Source organism: Juglans microcarpa x Juglans regia, chromosome 3D (genome assembly GCF_004785595.1).
Source record: "Juglans microcarpa x Juglans regia isolate MS1-56 chromosome 3D, Jm3101_v1.0, whole genome shotgun sequence".
Taxonomy (NCBI): Eukaryota; Viridiplantae; Streptophyta; class Magnoliopsida; order Fagales; family Juglandaceae; genus Juglans; species Juglans microcarpa x Juglans regia.
Genome location: NC_054598.1, coordinates 29,694,587 through 29,718,169, shown reverse-complemented (window position 1 = coordinate 29,718,169; position 23,583 = coordinate 29,694,587). Strand labels below are relative to the sequence as shown.

Below are 23,583 nucleotides of genomic sequence, written 5' to 3'. Positions count from 1 at the left end.
TCATCTCAAACCACATATTGACAAAACAAATTCGACGTTATTCACAGGTAAAGAAAATTAATTATTGCAACACAGAGTAATTACTAGGGCTTGTTTGGAAAAAGTTTTCATTGCAAAATTTTTCATCTCATCTCAATCACAAACATCACTTAAATACAAATACTTGCAAACTAATCATTACAACTTTTCCAAACATTCAAACAAAAAATAAAAAACAATTCAATTTTTTCAAATCTCTAAATAAAAATAATATTAAAAAACTATATTATAATGATATTTTAATTTTATAATATTTTTTATTCAACTTTTTCTCTCTTTTCAAATTATCTCACTATAATTCACAAACCATCTTTCGGAGTACAAGATGGACTTCATCATCATTGCCTTTTCACAAAGATTATAGAGCAGATCACGATACCTTCAATGTCAAAATCTATTATACTCCTAGTATCAACAAGCAACCTAGATGCTAACCATTTAAAAAGTTCAACAGTTTACATCATTTAAAAGAAATTAACAACATATCCATAACGTTATGAATCCTTGGCCAGAGGCCCAGAAATAGAAAGACTTGCAAATTAGCCAAAACACCATAAGCTAGAGTCTTTGATAACCAAAACCATCTTCAATTTGGTTAACATTCACTTACATGTTTGAGACAAGCAAAGCATAGGCAATTAGGCATGTTCCAAAGTTAGAATCCCCAAAACCTGAGACAACTATCCTTACGCTTTGCTTATAACTCTCAATCACGCAATGCAGCACATAATTTGTGAAAGAAAGTCAGACAGACCCATAATCATATACCTATTAACCAACTTTGGATAGACAAAAGGTCTTGATCAGAGTAGATACAAACATCATCTAAAACGGTGCGGTTCATTACAGCCAGAGGCTGAACACGCACTTAGCTAAAAGCACAAACTTCTCCGTCAGTACATAGCATTCTAAATACCATAGCGGCACGAGATTTTCTAAACACGGCCATCCCACAAGCACTGGGGCTCAACTTTACCGGCCTCCAAAAGGCGCTCGATTTCGTCGGGAGGGTTCAAACCCAGACGACGAGCACGCTCCCACCGAGCCTGTCTGGTCATCCCGAGGCAAGGTCCGTACGCCATGTTCAAGTCGAATTGCCGCAACACCTCCTCACTCTCATCATACTCATCTATCACACCAAAACAAAGAGCACATTGAAAAAAGAAAAACAACAAAACCACGTTTTGAAAACTTTCCGAGTCTTGATTACATAAAATAATCTAAAAACAAAAAACCGAAATTGCATTTGATGAAACCCTAACAAACAGGGCATAAGACAATACACGACAATCCAAATAAAGCCCAACCACTATAATCAAGAGAGAGGGAGAGAGAAGACCTTTGAGATCAGGGGAGCCGTGGGAAAGGAGAGCCGGGGGCTGAGTGACATCGGAGCCGAAGGTCGCAGAGTGTTTGGGCGATTTGTTGCTTGAAGAAGAAGGATGAAGAGGCTTCTTCATGACGCCGCTCTTCTTCCTCTGTCTGTAGAATCCCTTCATGTTCTCTGACCTCGCTGCCATCTCTCTCTCTCTCTCTCTACACTCAGCTTTCAAATTTTTTTGAATTTCTGTTCTCTATCGTAAAATGAAGAGAGGGACAGGGTTTCTATTGACTTAAAGCGACCTTTCTTCCATTTCTGTCCTTGTGCTGCAATTAGTTCCCATATTTCCCAACTCTTTCCCATATTCCGAAGAATCATATGCATCAATTATTATTTATTTTGCCATTTTATATTTATAATTTTTTTATAAAATATAAAAATATTTTTTATAAAATATGAGATGATAAATAGTAGTTGATAAAAATTTTTCCCTTCAAATATACATTTCTTTAAAAAAAAAATACTATTGCTGCTTCCACAAAGTAATTTTATAAAAATAACATCACAAATTGTCTTAGTTTTATCTTATTTGTTATATCTATTCTATAATAATTTTATAATATGATAAACCACATCAAATCACGTCACTTTATAAGATTATTTTTCTCTTTATGATTAGAGTAATTTTTTAAAATATTATATTTGTATCTTGTAGAGGCTGTGTATTATATATATATATATATATATATATATATATATATATATATCTTTCATGCTGATTACATGTTACGATTGACTTACAAGAAAAACTCTATATTACAATTTTCAAATTAAATACAATCGTTTAAATTACTGGATGGTATATTACTCTACTCTCTACTTTTAAATAGAAAGACTTCTTAAGGACGGTGTTTTTGTCTGAATTGCGTGTAAGCTAAGAGCACTCCAATGGCTATTGTAAAATAGACTTTTCTTCAAAATATAAAGAAATGGTCTTAAAAAAGACTCCATTAGATCTTGTATTTTACAAATATTTTACATTTTGATACAGTGCTCCCGCTACATATACAGAATCTTGTTCATGATTGTAAATTTTTTGATTAATTTCTCTTTCCTCCTCTCCTCGATTTTCCTCATTCCTTCATATTATTCTCATTTCAGACCTCCTCTCTCTCGTTCCCACGCTTTCTCCGTTACTTGGTGCCAAAGACAGAAGCACAGCCTTCTTCCTCGACTACGCTCACTGCTTCCATCTCCGATCATCCAGATTCAAGCTCTGCTCTCATTGTTGAGGTAAACATTAGAATCTCTCTCTATGTCTCTCACTCTCTCCAAAATAAACATGAGAATCTCTCTTTATGTCTCTCACTCTTTCCAAAATGCATGAAAGCTTAAATTTTTTCTTCTTAGAATATGAGTGTAGGAGCTTGCATGGGTACATGCGTATACTGATTTGTAGAATATATGAGTGAAATATGTTTGCTTTCTTGGAATCTCTCACTCTCTCTATCTCTTACTCTCTCTAAAATGCAAGAAAGCCCAAATTTTTTATTCTCAAAATATAGGTCTATGAGTTTGCGTGAGTACATGATTGTGGGATTTTACAACATACGGAGAGTTTCTGTATACAAGTTTATTCTCTTAATTATTTGTTGGTTTCATTGAGTTTCTGTATATTGATGATTTTTTTGATGATCAGTCTGTTCTCTCAACGATTTGTGCTTTCCTGCAACTCAACAATAGAGAATCTCCAAGAAACTCACCTTACCACTTACGCAAACAAACTTTCCATCTTTATGCTTTGCTTCAAGACTTTTCAGAAAAGGTTGAAATGTAAAACGAGTACTATGAAAAAACTTCTTCAGATGCAAAAAAATTGTTTCTTTCCCTTGCTATTAATATCATTAATTGTATCCTCAACATTTGATTGATTTTATGCAATCTCACAACCCACTACCAAGTTACGAAATGAAAAAGAACAACTAGCTCTGACTCCCTGCAAGAAAAACCATAAAAGTTATGTATAAAAAAGGATTCCATCTCCCTAATGTTCTAAACAGTTACTGACTTGCACGATTGAAATAGACAAAATCAAATGATCTAAAAAGATACAAAATATTAAATCAAAAGTAAATATGCCAATTGATGTGGTTTTGAAAAGGTTGTTTTACATGGAGAAAAGCACAATTGTGTATAATGCAAACCATTTGCGCTGTGAGAAATATGAATGCTTTCGAAATTATCAAAAAAAGGAATCAAAAGTGCTCTTTAGGGATCATAGCTCATGTTTCCCAACCCTTTCAAAATGAACAATTATGACTACAATTATTGACTCATACTGTATCAGAAAAATTAATAAAAATTTATATCATACTACATCATAAGACTAAAAGACATTAGGTAAACTTTGCTTCATTTTCTAGATCAAACTTTAGGATTTTGGTTTGGATTTTTGGTGATCTATGTTATTTTTGTTGTGGAAAGTATCTTGGAGGGGTTGTGTAGATTTAAATTGGATTGAAAGTATTTGTAAATATGTCAAAAACAAGAAGTGGAGAAAAAGATGATCACTTAATTGCTTTTGTTCCCCAAGTCCACCTCCATTCAGGTATATCTACTGCACCCACACAATGAGAGGTATACAATCAAACAAAGCACTCACTCCCTCTAGAATTTCTATGATCATGTTTGTGTGGCCCTCAAGAAGTGGCTATATATGGTACAAATTTTCTACAGATTCTCCCAACCCATCTGATTCGGAGGATATTTCTTTTAGGGTCATGGGGCCTAAAGTTTATTATTACTTCAATCATTTTGAGGTTGAAATATACTGTTTTGGGAAGGAAATCATGTACATTTTGCAATTACTACTGGCAACCTCTGTTTTGCTTTTGCCTTTGGGGACGTTTGCTTGCTTGCTTTTATAGCTTATATCTGCTTGCTTCTTGCTTAGTTTTGGTTACAACTCGTGGTTCCTGCCCTCTCAACTTCATTAACCCTACACAAACCAACATGGTTACAATTCCCACATTGCATTTGTAACGCCCCGATCTCCAAGGTCTGGAGAGTTAGCTCTTAATACTTAATATCAACTTTAATAACACAACTATAAAATTCAGAAAACTCCATAAAATATTAATTTATTTACTTAACCCAAATATCTATGTTCTTTTATAGGGATAATAAATAAATTCTCAATAACATAAATTAAAAACTCTCCAAAGATTCGAAAATATCCTTCACTCGTCAAATCAAAATAACCGAAAATAAATTAATTTACTAACTACGACTCTCAAATAAGCACTTGTACCCTCAAACACTTATTCCACTACGTTCATCACACCTTGCTAAAACTTCATACTCTTGATCTCTAGCTGAACCATCAAAATTATCTGAAAAATATTTGGAGATAAGGGTAAGTTATCAACAACTCAGTAAGCAGAGAACATATACTAGTGTGCAAACATGAGTATTTATCAGAACTCAGAATGTTGAACAAAATATTTTCTTTTAGAATGTAGAATCTGAATACTTGTTTTTAGAATGTAAAATTATAATATATTACTAAAAATGTAAGAGTGAAACATTCAGAAAACATTCTTATACAAAATTTCCTTTGGCATAACATAACTGAACATATTCATTTTATCTTATCATATCAGAATAGAGACTATGTTTAACCTCTGTGGTGGGGTTGTGCAAATCCTAGTAGCTAATTGAGCAGAAACAGAATGTGAATCTTCCCCTTATTCATTCTCGGAGCCCCGAGTGTACACATAGGAAAGACGATGCAGAAAATCACTTTGTTTCCAAAGTGGGTGCACTAGAAACAAAAAAATTGGTACCAACCCGAACAGAAGCCACAGTTTTACACCCGTGGTAAGGTCAGAACGGAACAAAAATAGAACCAGAATGTTATGCCAGAGGTTTTCAGAAATTACATCATATCATATCAAAGTACAAAACCTCTTCAGAATAGAACATATTCATATCACAAAAACATAATTTATGAACGAAATTTCCTATTCGCTCTCTTTTATATAGTTCAGAAACAAAATGTCAAAATAGCTCATGTCTACACTAGTCATGCCAAAAAATATTTTATTCTTAAATAAAATCTCATGAGTAATGTAGAACAAATAACTGAGGCAACTCAAATTTCTTTTCATAACAAAATATGTATACTTTTCAAAAATAACCTCAGCCCATTTTATTTTTTTATGCAAAATTTAGCATAGGAACCCCACTTATCTGGACTTCTTAGTTTTTTCAAAATTTTCTTCAAAAATGCCAAACAATAATTAATCTTCACCTATAAAATAATCACTTAATTTTTATAAATTTCCAATCAAGCACGTATTTCGATATTTAAGTCTAAGTTTCTAAAATAACTTATTTTAATTCCTCAAGACCTAAAATTCTCATACCTCAAAATAAATCATCACTTTCTAAAATCATCAATATCTATTTAATAACTTTGACTAAAACATTTAAAAGTTTGACCTATTTACTATTGAAGTGTAATTATAAAATCTGATACTAGATAATATAATTATACTAAAATATTTAAATTATACAGCAACAATATAATAAGGTAGATCATAATAAAAAAAAAAATACAACATTATTATTTACTTTTTGAAATAAAAACCTTGCTTAATACCAATTTAATATACTTAAACGATTTCTGTAAAACATAAATAAATTAGAGAGTAGTAATACATAATAAAAGTTTAAAAGCACATTAATACAACTTGTAGTAAATGGTACTAATGTAATTTCATTTAATTAATAAACCAAGCATTCGATAAGGTATAGTTAAGCATTTTGTTATTTGAAAACATATATAACATGTGTGAAATTAACTTTGCATGGCAGAAGCTCACCAAGAAGGGAACATGTGACGACGCATGGTGCGGTGGGAGGTGGTGAACTCAACGGTTGTGTATTGGACGAGAGAGAGAGAGAGAGAGAGAGAGAGAGAGAGAGAGAGAGAGAGAGAGATGAAAAAAAATAGTGCGCACAACGAGAGAAAATGGATAGAGAAGCAGCGTAAGCGTTCGACAATAGCTCACCGTCAGGGACAAGGCAGAATTGAGGCGGCCCGAGGCTGATGAAAAGGTGACAATCGGTGGATTCTGTGGCTAGCCTAGTAATTTTCCCGTCGTACGGCGGTAATCAACCGGATTTGTGCTGTTGCTATGTTTTCGAGAGGAGAAACAGGGGCTCTCTCTTCCTCCTTTTTTTTTTTTTCCCTGTGATGGCCAGCGGTGGTTCCACGTGGGTTCACGACTGGGCTATGGTGGTGAGGTATGGGTAGTTGGTTACGTGCGATGGACAACCCAGGTTGCTTCCGCTGACGGCAAGGTCATACGAGAGCTGGTTTTAAAATGGAGGGCTCACTCGTGGCAGTGGGAAGCCGAGTGAAGCATGGGTAGCACAGAGGTTTAACGACAATGGGGAGGGCTTGACAGGGGGGTTTTATGATGGTCGCTGACCAGTGGGGGGAAGGGTCCAAGAAGGTTAATCTCGTGGTGCGATGGCAGTGAGAAACTATGAGAAAAGGGAGAAAAACTGAAGTGGCTAATCTAGTTTTTGGTTGAGGCTGATGAATGTGTAAATATAAATACAAAATAGATAAAATCCTAGAGAAAACTAGAAGGAGAGACGTGCATGAAGAGGGGAAACATGAAACCGTGCATGACATGGTGTCTAGAATCATTTTCATGGCTTGGGCTCTTTAGCCTAAAACAATATTTGGCGCACGTCTCCGATCTTGTATGGGATTATGCATGGGCTTTTTGTCTAAGTTTTGGGCCTCGACTCAACCGAAAAAAAAAAACAATTTCACTTGTCCCATAAATTTTTCGGGTGAAACTCTACTTGGTTTATTAAAAGATTCAAAACCTAATTATCAAACTTATTCAAAAATCATAATCTGCCAATAATAAAAAAAAAATCCGGGCTCAAGGTCCATAAAAAAAAAAAAAAAATACATGTTAATCCGAAGTGGCCTTTTCTTACCTATAAACCCAAAAATTTTGTAAAGTAGCCTTGGCTGAGCCCGGGTGTTGCAGCATTGCCTCCCCTAATATATATGTATCATGTATATACATACATACATACATACATATATATATATATATATATATATATATATATATAGCTAGAGGAAATCAAAGATAGATCAAGTTGAATATTTCGTTTGGGCTTGCTGAGAACCATAAATTGCAGCCTCGTTTTGGGTTTGCTGAGGACCACAAATTGCTACTATTTATGGATTATTTTCTGAAGTTGTTTTTTCCTGCTATTTAGCATGTTCATCTACTCTATTCTTTGTTAGTTTAGCCTGCTATATGTTTTAGTTTAGCATGTTCATTTATTCTGAAATTTGTTTGAGTTTTTATCAAAACAAGTGGTATTTATCAAAATTTAGAATTTCATAAACATGAATATTGAGTTTGATTGAGTTCCATGAGCCAATTTTTTTTTCTTTTTCTTTTTTCCTTTGAAAGATGGATTCACAACTCCATGGAGTTCATTCCTTCACTTTTACAAGGGAAATAAACCTACTATGACTACCTCCTCACATCTTTGAATGACTTAGAATCCCAAGTTACACAACTCAACCCAAAACAAGGGACTGCTAGAAAAACTAAATCTAGACAAGGAAACTTTAGTCCAAAAGAGGACAACTTACTAGTGTTAGCTTGGCTTAATACTAGTTTGGACCCAATCAATGGGGTTGATCAATCTAAACATTCATTTTGGGCTAGAGTTCATGAATATTATGAGAAAAAACAAAAAATTCACATCTTGTGAACATAGTTCCAGCTCTCTCACAAATAGATGGTCTACCATCCAACATGCTACAAATAATTTTTGTGGGGTCTTAGCTCAAATTGAAGGAAGGTCTCCAAGTGGGATTACTGAGCAAGAAAAGGTGCACAAAGAATATCATTTTATTTCATCGTTTATAGGACATTGTATTAGATATATTTCACATCTCATTTACTGATTTTTCAGATTGAGCAAGCAAAGAAGCTCTATCGAAGTAACTAGTCCGCAACATTCAACTTCCTTCATTGTTGGACTATTCTAAGGCACCATCCAAAATGGAAACAAACTATGGCTGAGGGTAGTAGTGTGAAAACTAAGAGAAGATCAGTAACCCCAGATGGTCATGTGCCATAATTTACATTCCTAGATGAAGACACATATCTCCATCTATAGATGTGAATCTAGAGAGACCCATTGGAAAGAAAGATGAAAAGAAGCGAAAGAGGCAAGATAGTACCTCTTCCAATCTTGCTGATTTGGTGACTGAAATGAGATAGGAGAAGAAGAGAGCAAATGCTGAAAAGGGAGAAGATAGGAAAGAGATTATCCGCCTTACAAAAGATAGGCTTGATTTGGATCAACGGAGAGAAGATAATGAACTTATGAGGATGGACACCTCAAGTTTACCTCTAATGCAGCAAGAGTATTTCCGTAGCCTCCAATTGGAAATATTTGAGAAGCAAAGGTCTAGAAAGCCATGAATGGGTGGTGTATGGGCTGCTATTTTGGGTTTTTTGAAAGGTAACAATGCAGCCACTTTGGGAATGCTCATTTGTTAGTTTTTTGTATAGAACATTGCACAAACCTGAAGCCACAAATTCAGCCACATTTGGAAGTTCTAATTTGATAGTTTTTTGTATAGAACTATGCACAAACCTAAAGCCACAATGCAGCCAGTGGATAGTCCAGATTTTATTTTGTATAGAACACAACACAATTCGCACACTAAACTGTCTTATTAGTCTAATGTGTTATTTGTTGGGGGAATTATGATGGTGGCACACTAAAGTGTTGTTGTGAATGGTTTGAGAGTATTATATGAATGAATGAGCATGAATGTGAATGAATATATTTGCAATCTGAACCTACTTATTATAGAGTTTGCTTTAATCACTATGTTCAGGATATGACAATGTCTCATTTTATTGATGAAAATGCTTCTTTTCCTTCTTCCACAATGTGAAAGAGACATATTGGATGTGTTTTTCTTTTCCTTCTTCCACATGGTGGATTCTGTTGCTTGCTATACTTTCTTTACCATACTACGTTCAAATACTTGTTACCTTTGAAGATTAATTTCTTTTAGGATGATCATTGTTTATTAGATAGCACCAGATATTTGAAATAGACGTGGTGCTTTCCTTTATAGGCTATCTTAAAATAATTTATTTTTCATTCTATTTCTCTTTAGATTTAGGAAGATTATTATATATATATATATATTGTCTCATCAATATGCTTGCTATTTATAAGCTCCCACCTTCCTCTCTACACTGTTGAAAAGAAATAGGATTGGCTTCTTGTTGTTATTCAAAATAGTTGGAAGAAGTATAGTCATTAAAAGATAATTGCTATTTATAAGCTCCCACAATTGCGTTTGAAAGAGACCCAGAGGTTCTCAAAACTGTGGTGTACATAGCTATAATTATTCAATTGGCTTTGACTACAAAATAAGATAAGAGACCCAAAAGTTTGACTTTGACTGCAAAACAAGACAAGAATATAATATTAGGCTTAACGTAGTGAAATCAAAGTTACATCTTGTACAAAGCAAGAATATAACATTAGGTTAAACATAGTGAAATTAAGGTTACATCTTGTGCAAAACAAGAATATAACATTAGGCTAAACATAGTGAAATATAAAATACAAGTACTTAAGATTGACTATATATTTCCTATAAATGTTCGATAAGATCTGATTGGAGTTGAGAATGAAGTCCTCAATCTTGAATGTGATAATGACGTTGAATAAAGTTTACAAATTCATTTGTATGATCATGGGACACTAGCTCTTGGGATATTTTATCGCTTTGTTCATAAACGAAGTCTTATACTCGAAAATAAGTATGCCACTCATCTTCTACGATCATATTATGCAAAATTATGCATGTCATCACAATCTCCCTTAGTGTTTGTCGAACATAAAATTGTGCGAGTCTGCGTACAACTGCAAATCGAGCTTGAAGCACTCCAAAAGCTCGTTCTTCATCTTTTCTTGTTGATTCTTGAGCTGCATCATTTTTCTTTCTTTCTTTTTTTTTTTCTTTTTTTCCTTTTTTTTTTTTTTTTTTTTATGCCCATGTGAGCATGAAGAATTGTTTTGACAAACGTCGACCACGAAGGATATATACCATCAGCAAGATAATATCTCATTGAATAATCATTTCCATTTATTGAGTAGTTGACCTTCAGAGTATGTCCTTCAGCGAGCTCTCTAAAAACAGAAGAGTGTTCTAGGACATTAATATCATTATGAGAGCTTGGTAATTCAAAAAATGCATGGCATATCCAGAGGTCGTATGACGCTATGGCTTCTAAAATTATCATTGGTTCATGAATGTGACCACAATACATTCCTTTCCCCGCACTTGGACAATTTTTCTATTTTCAATGCATGCAATCAATACTTTCTAACATCTCAGGAAGCCCACGACTTTCTCCAACACTTTAACAAATTTACTCAAACACTTGATTGCTGTATTTTCTGCAATCCTTAAGTATTCGTCCACAAAATCACCAGATACTCTATAAGCTAATATTCTTATTGCAATAGTTATTTTTTGAATGGAGGAATGCCCAAGTCTTCTAGCAGCATCTCTTCTTTGGATGAAGTATGGTTCGTATACATATACTTCAGCTTGAATACGCAAGAAGAGATGACGTTGCATTTGAAACCTCCTACGGAATAGATTCGGGAGATATATGGGTGATTCAGCAAAATAATCTTGGAAAAGACGTTGGTGGCCTTCAAGCGAATTTCTTCAAATGAATATACGGTGCAGAATAGAATTACGACGCGAAGTTGAGCATCTTTCATTACCCAAACGTTCTGCTTCCATGCTAAGAGCTAAATTTAATTCAAACTCCTCGTCAGATGACGAAGAGTCAAATACCTCAAAGACGGAATCCATAAGACTATATAGAAAGAAGAACAAGAAGAATTGTGTAAAGAAATGGAAATGAAGATGTTGGTGAAACTTTTTGAAAAAATAGTGTTATTTATAGTTGAAGTTTTGAGAAAACCAAATGAATATTCTTAGTATATACTAGAGAATATATTAAGAATATTCTTTCACAATTATCGAAAATAAATATTCACGGAATATACCAAAGAATATCTTAGGAATATTCTTTTACAATTATCGAAAATGAATATTTACGGAATATACTAAAGAATATCTTAATAATATTCTTTTCACAATTATCGAGAATGGATATTCTCATAATATACTAGAATTATATAATCTCTTCTTTTTATTTTTTGAATTAATTTATATTTTGGTTTAGCTTATAAATTTGGATTAATTTAAAATAGAACATAATTATATGACATTATATATGAGGAGATATTGCAAATATTAAAAGACTTGAGGATATTATTGATAGTTAGAGAAAATATTTGAAATGAATAAAAAAGATTAAAAATATAATATTTAAATGATATGAAGAAAAAATAGATAAATTGATGTATGGTATATTGTAAAACTCAGTATCTAAAATAAAAAAAGTGAGTTTTGGTGATGTATTTTAGATGATAGGATAAAGAAGCCATTGAGAGTGCTCTAAGGTATTCCAACAATGTATGACCATTTGAACAATCTAATCAATTTACGCAACAAGCTGCTTCACTAAGGGTTCATTTAGATAGTGAGATGAGATGAGATAAGATGGTTTGACATGGGTTGAATAAAATATTGTTAGAATATTATTATTGTTTTAGAATTTGAAAAAGTTAAATTGTTTATTATATTTAGGGGTGTAATTGATCCGGTTTGGTCCTGTTTTAAACAAAATCTAGAACCGAACTGGTAACACCGATTTTGCATTTTGAAAAACCGATTACGCACTAGTTACTCCTCCTAAACCAGTACTTCCAGTTTTATCGGTTTGATCCAATTTTTCGGTTTTAATAGTAGGTATATAGTATATAATGATTTATATAGTTGTTTTATGTTTATATATAGACTTAAAGTGGATTAGTGGATTACTAAAATTATTATTTATTTATCAAAAATTCGTATATAATTAAATATAAAAATTATATATACATAAAATATTTTATATAATATTCAAAATTAATTTTCATATATTAATTTTTTGACAAATGGTTCGGTCCCGGAAAGGGAGAAACCAAAATCGGACCAGTTCCAGCCGATTTGCAAACATAGAACCGGTCCTAGAATCGGACTAGTTATGAACCGGCCAATTCGAAACCAGTTCGGGCCGGGCCGGTCCACTGGTTTGTCGGTCTAAACTTTCATCCTTAATTATATTTTATATGAAAATTTGAAAAAATTGTAGTGAAGAAATGAGATGAGATGAGATGAGTTGTGAGTGTTTCTGTATCCAAACAGGATCTAAATCATATTAAACCTTTTTTAATAAGAATTTTAAACTTTTAAAATAAATCCTAAAGTTCTAAATATCTTATTACTAAATATTTTTTTTAAAAAAATCACTGTTCACCATTATGACTATTACTTGGGGTAGCTGCTAACCGACCACCCTTAGAAATGATTGGAATAATCATAAGAAGAAACTAATATACTTGTTGCTTGGAAGGTTGCCATCATGAGCGGCGGCCATTGAAATTTTTTTTAGCTTTATATCTGTAGGGATCCAACACTTGGGTGGCCAAATATATCAGGTTTGGCAACACCCAAACACCAGATGTGGTAGACCTAGTACCACCTAGGCGTCGAATCTGGCCAGTCCAGCACCACCATGGCACCAAACCGAGGTGTTCTTCCGCTACCCCTGTGCCGAAGGTGGTGATACACCATCTGGAGGTGGCTTCCGACGCTGAACAATGCCTTTTTTAGTTTTAATTTAAATCTTTCAAAATTGTAGGATTTTAATCCTATGTAGGTGGGTTTATTTGAAGAGAAAAAATATTTGCAACTATGAATTGTGCAACCACTATATAATCGTTTTGAAAAAAGTGAATAAAATATGAGACTCACATGAAAAAAATTAATTTTTTAATAGTAGACCTCACTACACTACAACAGAATGTGTGTTTTGTGACAGAGGAAACTGTCACAAAAAAAGGGCAAACCGTCACTAAACATATTTGGTGACGGTTTGAAACCGTCACCATGACCGTCACCTAAAGTGCGTCACAGAAAACATTTGGTGACGGTTTACTGTTCAACCGTCACAAAAAATATTTTTAGTGACGGTTGGAAGTGTTCCGTTCGGTACAACGTTCGAACGTTCCTTTTTTTGTGACGGTTATGAACTGTCACAGAAAATCACGTTCAGACGTAAAATCAAATGTTCGGACGTTATACCCGATCGATTGGCGTTCGAATGAGAGAAGTTGACATTCGTTGGATATCGTTCGAACGTATCATATTTACGTTCGAATGTTAATGCGTTCGAACGTTAATTACAATAAACGTTCGAATATTTGTTCAAACGTAAACGTAAATGTTCAAACGTAGCGCGTTTAATGTTCGGACGTTATTTCGAATGTAAACGAAGGAGCGTCCGAATGCAAGTTCTTTGTTTGAACGTTAGTCGCTTTACCGTTCGAACGGTTTGTTCGTTTTAGCGTGAGTACGTTCGAACGTATAGTTTAACGTCCGAACGATTCAATTGTATTTACGTTCGAACGTTTGTTACAGTGTGAATCAACGTTCGAACGATTTTTATTTACATTCGAACATACAGATCAGAAATACTAATTTCATAAAATTTAAAAACATAATACCAATTGTATCATATTACATACTCAATTAACAAGTAACAATGTCTTATAAAAGCACAAAATTAGATATTAAAACTAGTCAGAAATATTGATAAAATTTATTTCTTCTTTTTCCCTCGCCCACGGGGATTCTGTTGCGACGACATAATAAGCTCCATTTGCACCATCATCTCCTGTTGCACTTGCTCTTGCACTTCACTGTGTATTCTTTCCTCCTGGTCTCTCTGTTGGTCCTGCAAACGCGTCTCTAACTGAGACTGTCATTCTAAGAGAGACTCTAACTCTTGCTGTCTCGACCTTATATACTCATTCTCACGCCGTGCAACTTCTAAATCTACCGTAAGATTATTAATTTGTGAAGCCGATGAGGTTGAGGAGGATGAACATTTATGCTTGATAGATCGTCCCAAACCTCTTGCCATAGTAGACTGTGGCCCGAGCACTTGCGTGAATATGTCTATGTCACTAGAAGAGGATTCCTCAGAAGCCAACTGCATCTCCAACATTTTGCTCTGCAATTTAAAAGGTAATGATCGTAAATAATTAGTAACGTATTAAAAGAAATAGAAATAAGAAATAAACTATTAAAATGTTATATAAATAATTTATTTAACAAAATTAACACTGCTTACATAATTATCTGCAGCGACATGATCCATCCACTCACTATGCTCATTAGTGTGAGTAGCAGCATAGACATGAATGAGGGAAAAGTTTTCAGGATCATCACGTTTCTAACAAAGCGACAATATTAGCAATTTTAAAAAGATAATGTTAGTACTTATTAGAAAGAATATCAGGAAAATAAATGAATTCTATAATTTTTTAATTACCATTTTTTCAGTAAGACGGTGGAATGACCTTGAATCGGCACGATGGTGGACAGTCAGAATGGATCTATTCTGTGCATTTGTAGAACTCAAATGCTACAAAATATATTAAAAATGTTAATTGTAATATGTATACATATAATATATAAAACGAATATGAATGTAAATAATTAAAAGATATAAATGTAAAATACCTGATAATCTGGAGATGCGAAAAGATTACAACACTTTCTCCAATCATCTAACTTCATCTGCTGAAAAGGAGACTGCGCAGCCTCTTCCAACGTCTCAAACTTCTTGAAGTGGTCATGACATCGTCCTTTGTGACGTCGGAATAGTGTAGCCATCAACTCATTCACGGTTCTCAAATCCTCGCTACGGCTAAAGTCGAGGTCGAATTCATCCTAACAAGAGAATCAGGTCAAAAATATAATATATTAATCTAGGTGAAAAAAATGTACTGAAAAGTAAACTCACCAGCACACGACTTTGAATGTGCTCCTTAATCTCATTCGGAACATCTCGCCATGAGCGCACATAAAATGTAGCATAAGCTCGAACTACTGTGCCAATATAGGAGGAAAGCGCTGCTGCACTATCATCCACTTTTTCAGTGAAATTATCAGGAATTGTGATCTTCAGTTTACCGTGCCTTCTATTTTTTTCAAGAGAGATTCCACGTGTATAGCCACGACCGCGACGTGCAGATGCATCAACTACATGATAATAGATATACTATAATTATAATTATATAGTTATTGAGAAAAAAGTATTAACTATATATATATAATTATCAACGACAATATTTCCTTACTGGTAGGTGTCGACTGGCTGTTGTTCTCTTCTGTGTTAGCTTGATCTTCAGGAACGGATTCCTAGAGTGGAGAGTCCTCAATGGATTCAGGACTTGGACTTGGCGGAGGCACATTTCTTCGTTGTCGTTTTGGCGGCATTCTTTAAAATAATTAATTATATCAAAGAAAATTAATTAGAAGAAATTATGAAAATTCAAGATATTTTATAGTCACCTATATATTTAAAATATTTAGTACTTTTATTCTTCAGATGAATTTTCCATGCTTGTTTCAGAATCTCTATCAATAACATCTTCATCATCATCATGCACCTCTTCTTCATCATCTTTATCCACCTTCTGCCTGGATTCTGATTCGTCTTCATCTTCTGACTCGTCTTCTTCTTCTTCCTCCTCACTGACTTGAATTGAATGATCCTTTAATAAGACGGGTCGAGATGTACGGGTGGGACATCATCTCTACACAAGGGGAGCAACTCGAGTGCACCGAGGTCAACAAACAAGTTAATACCCTCTCCATCTTCCTGGTATGCCTCAACAATCGGAGTGTCATCTTCATCTCTACTATTCTCGTAATCTGCACTCGTTCCTGCTTCATATATATTTCGAGGAACAAATTTTTGTACAACTCGCCAAGTTATCTCCCCACTATCTTCATCAGCACTTTTCATTGGATCAATCAAGTAATAGACTTGGGTAGCTTGACAAGCCAATACGAATGGATCATCTTCGTACCATTTAGATGCAGTATTGACACTCGTAAAGTGATTATCCCTATGTATCGAAACCCGACCACCGCCTAGATCCCACCAATCACATTTAAAAACATATGTTACAGACCCACCCAGATATTTCAATCCGATAATATCACGTATGACACCATAATAGTCAATATCATCTGTTCCATGACTCCCCTCGACCAACACACCACAGTTTTGAGTCTTTCTATTACGTTCACGGTCCAAAATATGGAATCTATAACCTCGAACCGTGCATGCAGTATATCGAAGTGCTCTATTTGAGGGACCACGGGCCAATGCATACAATTCAGAAGAAATTGATCCGGGATCACGAGCACGTTGTTCCAAAATCTATAATTGAAATAGTATATATTTATTATTTCATTATCTTGAGTTAAAAATTTCACAATATAACATATATATAATTTTAGTTCATACACGTTCTTCAAACCATCCGGGAAATTCTTCCTCGTGTCTTGCCTCTATATTTTCTACGCCTTCCGTCCTAAGTTTGTCCATGTGGTCACTGTTATAACATGTTGCAAAAAAAGTATATTTTGAGCACAACAATTCTAATTAATTTAAAGAAAACTATAATTATTTAAAAAAATGAAATGACATACCTAAGATAATCATCAATCTCTCGGCAGTTATTTAGCACATACCACCGAACTTTACCCAACTCTCCATCAATTAAATCGTAACCTGTTTGTGCACCCAAGGGTCGTACATTCTGGGAAAACACTGATAGCTCACGAGGAGGCGGAGTAGCAAGATCAACATTTCGCTCTTGACGATTAAATCGTGTCTCAACACCATGAAGATATAGAGAGCAAAATGTTAACCATTCATCGTGTATATAGGCCTTTGCTATTGAACCCTCAGCTTTGGCTTTATTCCCAATAGTGCGCTTCAATCGATCCAAATATCTTTCAACTGGATACATCCAACGGAACTGCACCGGTTCACCCAGAAGTACCTCTCGCGGTAAATGTATTGCTAAATGGACCATGACATCAAAAAATGATGGTGGAAAGATCTGCTCGAATTTACATAGTATAGTAGTAATGTCTTCTTCCAATTTCGACAACACATCTCGATTTACTACTCGAGCGCACAAATCCTTGAAAAACATACATAGTTCAGATATGGCGACACGTACATTAGATGTCAGCTTCCCACGAATTCCCACAGGTAATAACTTCTGCAAAAATACGTGACAATCATGACTTTTCAATCCATTGATTTTCCAATCATCAGGACTTACGCATCTACCAATATTTGAAGCATAACCATCTGGCAACTTCACACCTTGCAACCATTTGCAGAAATCCATCCTCTCCTCCCTCGTCATCGTAAAACATGCATGCGGCATGACCACCATGTTGCCTTCCACCCGCAAATGCAGGTTATGTTTAATTCTCATTCTCTCAAGATCTTTCTTCGTCTTGATCATGTCTTTCGTCTTTTTGTTAATACTCATTAATGTACCCAGTATATTATCACAAATATTCTTCTCTATGTGCATTACATCCAAACTATGTCGTAACTTGCATGACGACCAATACGGCAAGTCAAAAAAAATACTACGCTTTGTCCAATTCAATTCTGGTACGGCTCGTTTTCTCTTGTTCTTTTCCCGACCTTTGCCAAAATTGTTCGCTCTAACATGTTGCAGCTGTTCCACTATCTCTTCTCTAGACAACTCTTTTGGTACAATCCTATCCTCTACTCTCCCATCAAACTTGGCACATTCTCTTCTCCATGCATGATTTGCTGGTAAATAACGTCGATGACCCATGAAACACAACTTCTGAGAAAATTTTAGCCACTCACTAGCAGTTTCTTTATTACACGTCGGACACGCTAACTTCCCTTTCGTATTCCAGCCGGAAAGATTCCCATACGCCGAAAAATCATTTATGGTCCACATTACCGCAGCATGCATCTGAAAAGATGTCGACTTAGATGCATCATAAGTTCTAACCCCTGTTTCCCATAACTCTTTCAGCTCTTCAATCAACGGCTGCATAAATACGTCAATATCATTCCCAGGTGATCTAGGGCCAGGGATGAGTAAAGTTAACAAAAAGTTTGGAGCCTTCATGCACCTTCATGGTGGAAGATTGTACGGAATCAATACCACGGGCCAAGTGCTATAACTTGTACTCATATTTCCAAAAGGGTTGAATCCATCGGTTGTGAGTCTCAGGCGCACGTTCCGAGCTTCTAACCCGAACTCCGGATACTGATTATTGAAAGACTGCCACGCAAGTGAATTAGCTGGATGCCTCATATACCCGTCATTCTTAACTCTTTTCTCCTCGTGCCACCTCATATCATGAGCTGTTTTCTTACACATATATAGTCTTTGCAACCTAGGTTTCAAGGAAAAAGACCGCAACACCTTAACCGGCACGTTTTTCTTACCTTTCCACCTCGACTCTCTACATATAGGACATGCTTGTTTCTCCTCGTCCTCCTTCCAGAACAATACACAATCATTCTTGCATACGTGTATGGACTTGTACTCAAATCCTAATCCCTTTCTCAACTGTTTCGCTTCATAAAAGTTCTTGGGCAATGCAGACCCTTCGGGAAGCACCTCATTAAATAAGTCCAATACTATGTTTATTGCTTTCGTCGACATCCCACACAATGATTTAATGTGAAGCAACCGCACAATAAACGACATTTTGGAATGTTTTGTACAACCTGGGTAAAGCTCGCGCTTTGCATCTTCCCACAGTGAAGGAAAATTTTCACAATCAGTCCCTGATCCACCACTTGAGGCATTGTCGTTAACCTCATCCATAAACATCCCAGCTCCAATGTCACCCAACATCTCCTCCATCTCATCATGCTCATAATCATCATCCATGTGCCGCAAATAATTGTGATGATCGACCAATACATCTGCTGACCCTTCATACGGCTCACCATGCAGTAGCCATCGCGTATACCCCAGATCCATACCGTTCACAAATATATGACGCTCTACTTCATCCAATCCTATCGCACACAAATTTTTACATCCTCGACATGGACACTTAATGTAACCACGACTATCAGCAGAGGCCCGTGCAAAATCAATGAAAGTTCTTACTCTACATGCATAGGGTACGTAATCCTTTCCAAGTCTATCGTCCAGACGCATCCAATTTTTGTCCATTTCTAAAAACATCTATATATTAATAACACGTACTTTGAAAATTCACATTCATCTCATGCTCCAATTCTCATTACTTTTTTGATAAGGTAGTTAGTCCTATCCCATTCGAGATTATATTCTCTATATTGCACAAATCTCATCACTATACTAATTTCCATGTTAGTAGAAATTTCGGCAGCACCTCTCCATAATTCTCCAAGTATACATGTTCAAATATCGGGATTGTGACCCTACGAACAGTATACCCGAAGAACAGTAGAAGAAGATACCGAAACTTCATATTAAACGTGGAAAGTAGCGAGTAACAAAAATGTGCAATACAGATAATATAATCTCAAACTGTCCACACTGGACAATTCAGGAATCAACGGACACATAAATGTACACTGATTCCCAAACGGGTCTAAGGGTGTTTATGCAATGTCACACGCATCTAGCAAAAAATCATACAACAATATCTCCATGTTGTTTAAATTAACAATGTCACCTTCAAGTAGTGTTATATTGTTAAACTAAAGAGGGATGAAAGATTATGTGACCCTACGTTTCGTGTCTTGTACACAACGAGGGAGAATGATCTTGAAGAAATGTTTAAATTTTAGTCTAATTACTTAACCGTCACAAACTGTTTGACCTTGACAACTCTCAAGGCCGAAGAGACTATTACAGTCAAGTAATTAGACTAAAATTTAGAGATTATAATTGTTATATATAATTTTAAAGGTTATTATATAATTTTAATTATTATCATTCCACAATTATAATCTTAATTGTTATACTTAATTGAGTGAGTTATTTACTTATATAGACAATAAGTATATAATTTTTATATAAGAATCTATTTGATCCTTATTTTCTTTCTTTTTAGTTTATAATAAATAAGTATATTTACATATTCAAACTCTACTTATTTAGTAGGTTCAAAACTTTTTTATTGAAGAGTATTTTAAAGGTTATATTATAATTTTAATTATTATTATTCTTAAAATATAATTTTAATTGTTATACTTAAATTGTAAAAGAAGTATAATATAATTTTAAATATTATAATTCTTAAAGAGTTACTTTTATTTTTTATTACTTAATTTCAAATATTATTATAAATATTTAATTATCATACTTAAATTTCAATGGTTATACAATAATTTTAATTATTATAATTCTTAAAGAGTTACTTTTATTTGTTATTACTTAATTTGAAATATTATTATCACAATTTTTCAAATCCATATCACAACATATTCACAATAACTCACAAACTATTTACAAACTATACAAATAATAATCACAATATTTCAATTGTAAGCATAAAATAACATGCCACATGTATTAACAAAGCTTAAGGGCAATATATTTGTAACAATGTAAACATATTCAAACGTCATTCACAAATAATAATTTAAATATTTAAAGTCCATATCACAATATATTCACAATAACTCACAATATATTCACAAAATAATATGCCACATGTATTAACATATTTTTAAACTTGAGTAAGCAATAAACATGTATTAACAAAGCCTAATGACAATATATTTCTAATAATAAACACAATATTTCAAATTCATATCACAACATATTTACAATAACGCACAAACTATTTACAAACTATACAAACAATAATCACAATATTTCAAGAGTAAGCATAAAATCACAACAACATATTGATAAAGTTTAGAAATATACATAGCACTCACAATATCCTCTTACAAATCAAAATCTTCCAAGTTCCCAAAACAAGCAATCCTTCAAAAAAATACAACACTAACTTATTAGAAATATTCTATAACAAAAACACATTCTATAAATATCATAAAATTCAAATAAAGACAAGAAATAAAAAATTTTTCTTATCAAAACTCAACTCTCTCTCACTCTCTAACTCAACTCTCTCTCACTCTAACCCTCTTTCTCTCTCTCTCTCTCTCCCCTGCAGGACACTCTCTCTCTGTTGCGCGCACGGGAGAAGAAGAAATGATCTGCTTCTGTGGCGCCCTCAATCCCCCTTATATAAATACACAGGAATCGAGACGCCAGGATGGTGACAACACGGTCACACATCCCAATGAAGTGCCAGTGCGTGTACATGCAACAGTGTACAAATAAAATAACACAGCGGATAGTCAACTAAGTACCAGAATTTATTTACAATCAAACATCAGTAAAAATTTAAATAGCAGTTATACAGTCATCCATAAAAATATAATACAATAGTTTTCAAATAAACAAATGAGTGATCCCAGATCACTCCTCAGGCGGAGCAGTCTCCTCAGGCTCGCCCTCCTCCTCATCATCTGCATCAAAATCTGCGTTACCACAAAATGGTATCGCAGGTAAGTATAACCCAAATAATCCTCAAGAATAAAATGCATTTAATGCAACCAAAATGCATGCATATGATGAAATATGCATTTTACTCAACACATTATTTTCCCTGAAAATAATTATTTCAACACACGCCAAAATCTCATTTTGGCCCAAAATATCTGTAAAACATTTTCCCAGAAAATGATTTACACAAAATCCAACGCACACTATTTTTCCAGAAAATAGCCAATTAATCCGTTATTACCCTATGCACCATGGCCTCCCCTATGGACCATCCGCACGTCCTGGCTTCGTAGCGGTGCTCAGTTCCACGCTTGGAGCGTATATGATCAAGCACCCACACTACGCAACGAGCGATGCTCAGTTTCGCGCCCAGCGCGTACGTGGCCAGACATCCTCTAGTCCCCGCCAGCAGAAGGACCACGGAGTCGGCACGAATCTCTCGTCCGATCCCATTGTCGCCTGACGACAATCCAGGGGACGTTACTCAGTATATTCCGCTCCCGAGTAACCAGAGGAGCTCCACCGAGATAATGTCCCATCTCGGCTTGGGGTCGTGATACACACGCACCCAAATTCCATACTCACATGAAAACCCAGTTTTCATAAACACATGAACATGAATGCAATACACGAAAACCCAGTTTTCCTTTACAAACATGATCATGCAATACACTAAAATTATTCCCGCCCAGAACGTTCGGACGTTTACAGTACACGTTCGAATGTACCCTTCTTATGATATAACATAAAGTCTAGCGGGAAAGTTCCCGCACTTTCCTCATATATGTTCGAATGTATCACAATTTTTCGTTCGAACGTTCGTAGATTTACAGATGAATGTTCGAACATTTAACTTAAACGTCCGAACGTACATTTCATCAAAGTGTTATCATATTTGAGCGGGAAATTTCCCGCACTAATTTAACTAACGTTCGAACGTTAACAGATTTGGTGTTCGGATGTACATAATTTTCTGGTGATTTTCATCAAATAACGTTCGAACGTATAGTATAAACGTCAGAACGTCTGAATAATCACACAGATACCTTAATTGAGCGGGAAATTTCCCGCCTCTTAGTTTAACGTTCGAACGTTAACTTGAAACGTTCGAACGTACGATTCCTACTATACTAACTTATAATATAATATATATAATACATTTTATATATCTATAACTATATACTACATTGTATAGTATGATAGCATAATACTTTAAATGAGAACATAAATGTATATAATATATAAACTATACCATATATATAAATCAATAATATATATTAACTTGTTACTTATTAAATTCTTTATTATATACTAACTTATACTATAATATATATACTACATTTTATATATCTATAACTATATACTACATTGTATAGTATGATAGCATAATACTTTAAATGAGAACATAAATGTATATAATATATAAACTATACCATATATATAAGTCAATAATATATATTAAATTGTTACTTATTAAATTCTTTATTATATACTAACTTATACTATAATATATATACTACATTTTATATATCTATAACTATATACTACATTGTATAGTA

At 34.4% G+C, this 23,583-nt stretch overlaps 1 protein-coding gene across 1 annotated transcript; it reads right to left on the bottom strand.

Annotated features, from left to right (window-relative positions):
• Nucleotides 1-601: 601 nt before the first annotated feature.
• LOC121253853 (DNA polymerase delta subunit 4) lies at nucleotides 602-21,623 on the bottom strand. Its single transcript, XM_041153780.1, has 3 exons — nucleotides 21,605-21,623; nucleotides 1,379-1,577; nucleotides 602-1,168 (listed from the first exon to the last, which is right to left on the bottom strand). Exons 2-3 carry the CDS (start codon nucleotides 1,557-1,559, stop codon nucleotides 975-977), a joined length of 375 nt encoding a protein of 124 aa, XP_041009714.1. The 5' UTR covers nucleotides 1,560-1,577; nucleotides 21,605-21,623; the 3' UTR covers nucleotides 602-974.
• Nucleotides 21,624-23,583: the final 1,960 nt, after the last annotated feature.

Bases quoted from the DNA above. Each gene is read 5' to 3' on its own strand.
- LOC121253853 (XM_041153780.1), bottom strand. From the start codon at position 1,559: ATGGCAGCGAGGTCAGAGAACATGAAGGGATTCTACAGACAGAGGAAG. The intron at 1,169-1,378 runs GTCTTCTCTCTC...TTGGTGTGATAG, and splicing joins CGGCTCCCCTGATCTCAAAG to ATGAGTATGATGAGAGTGAG.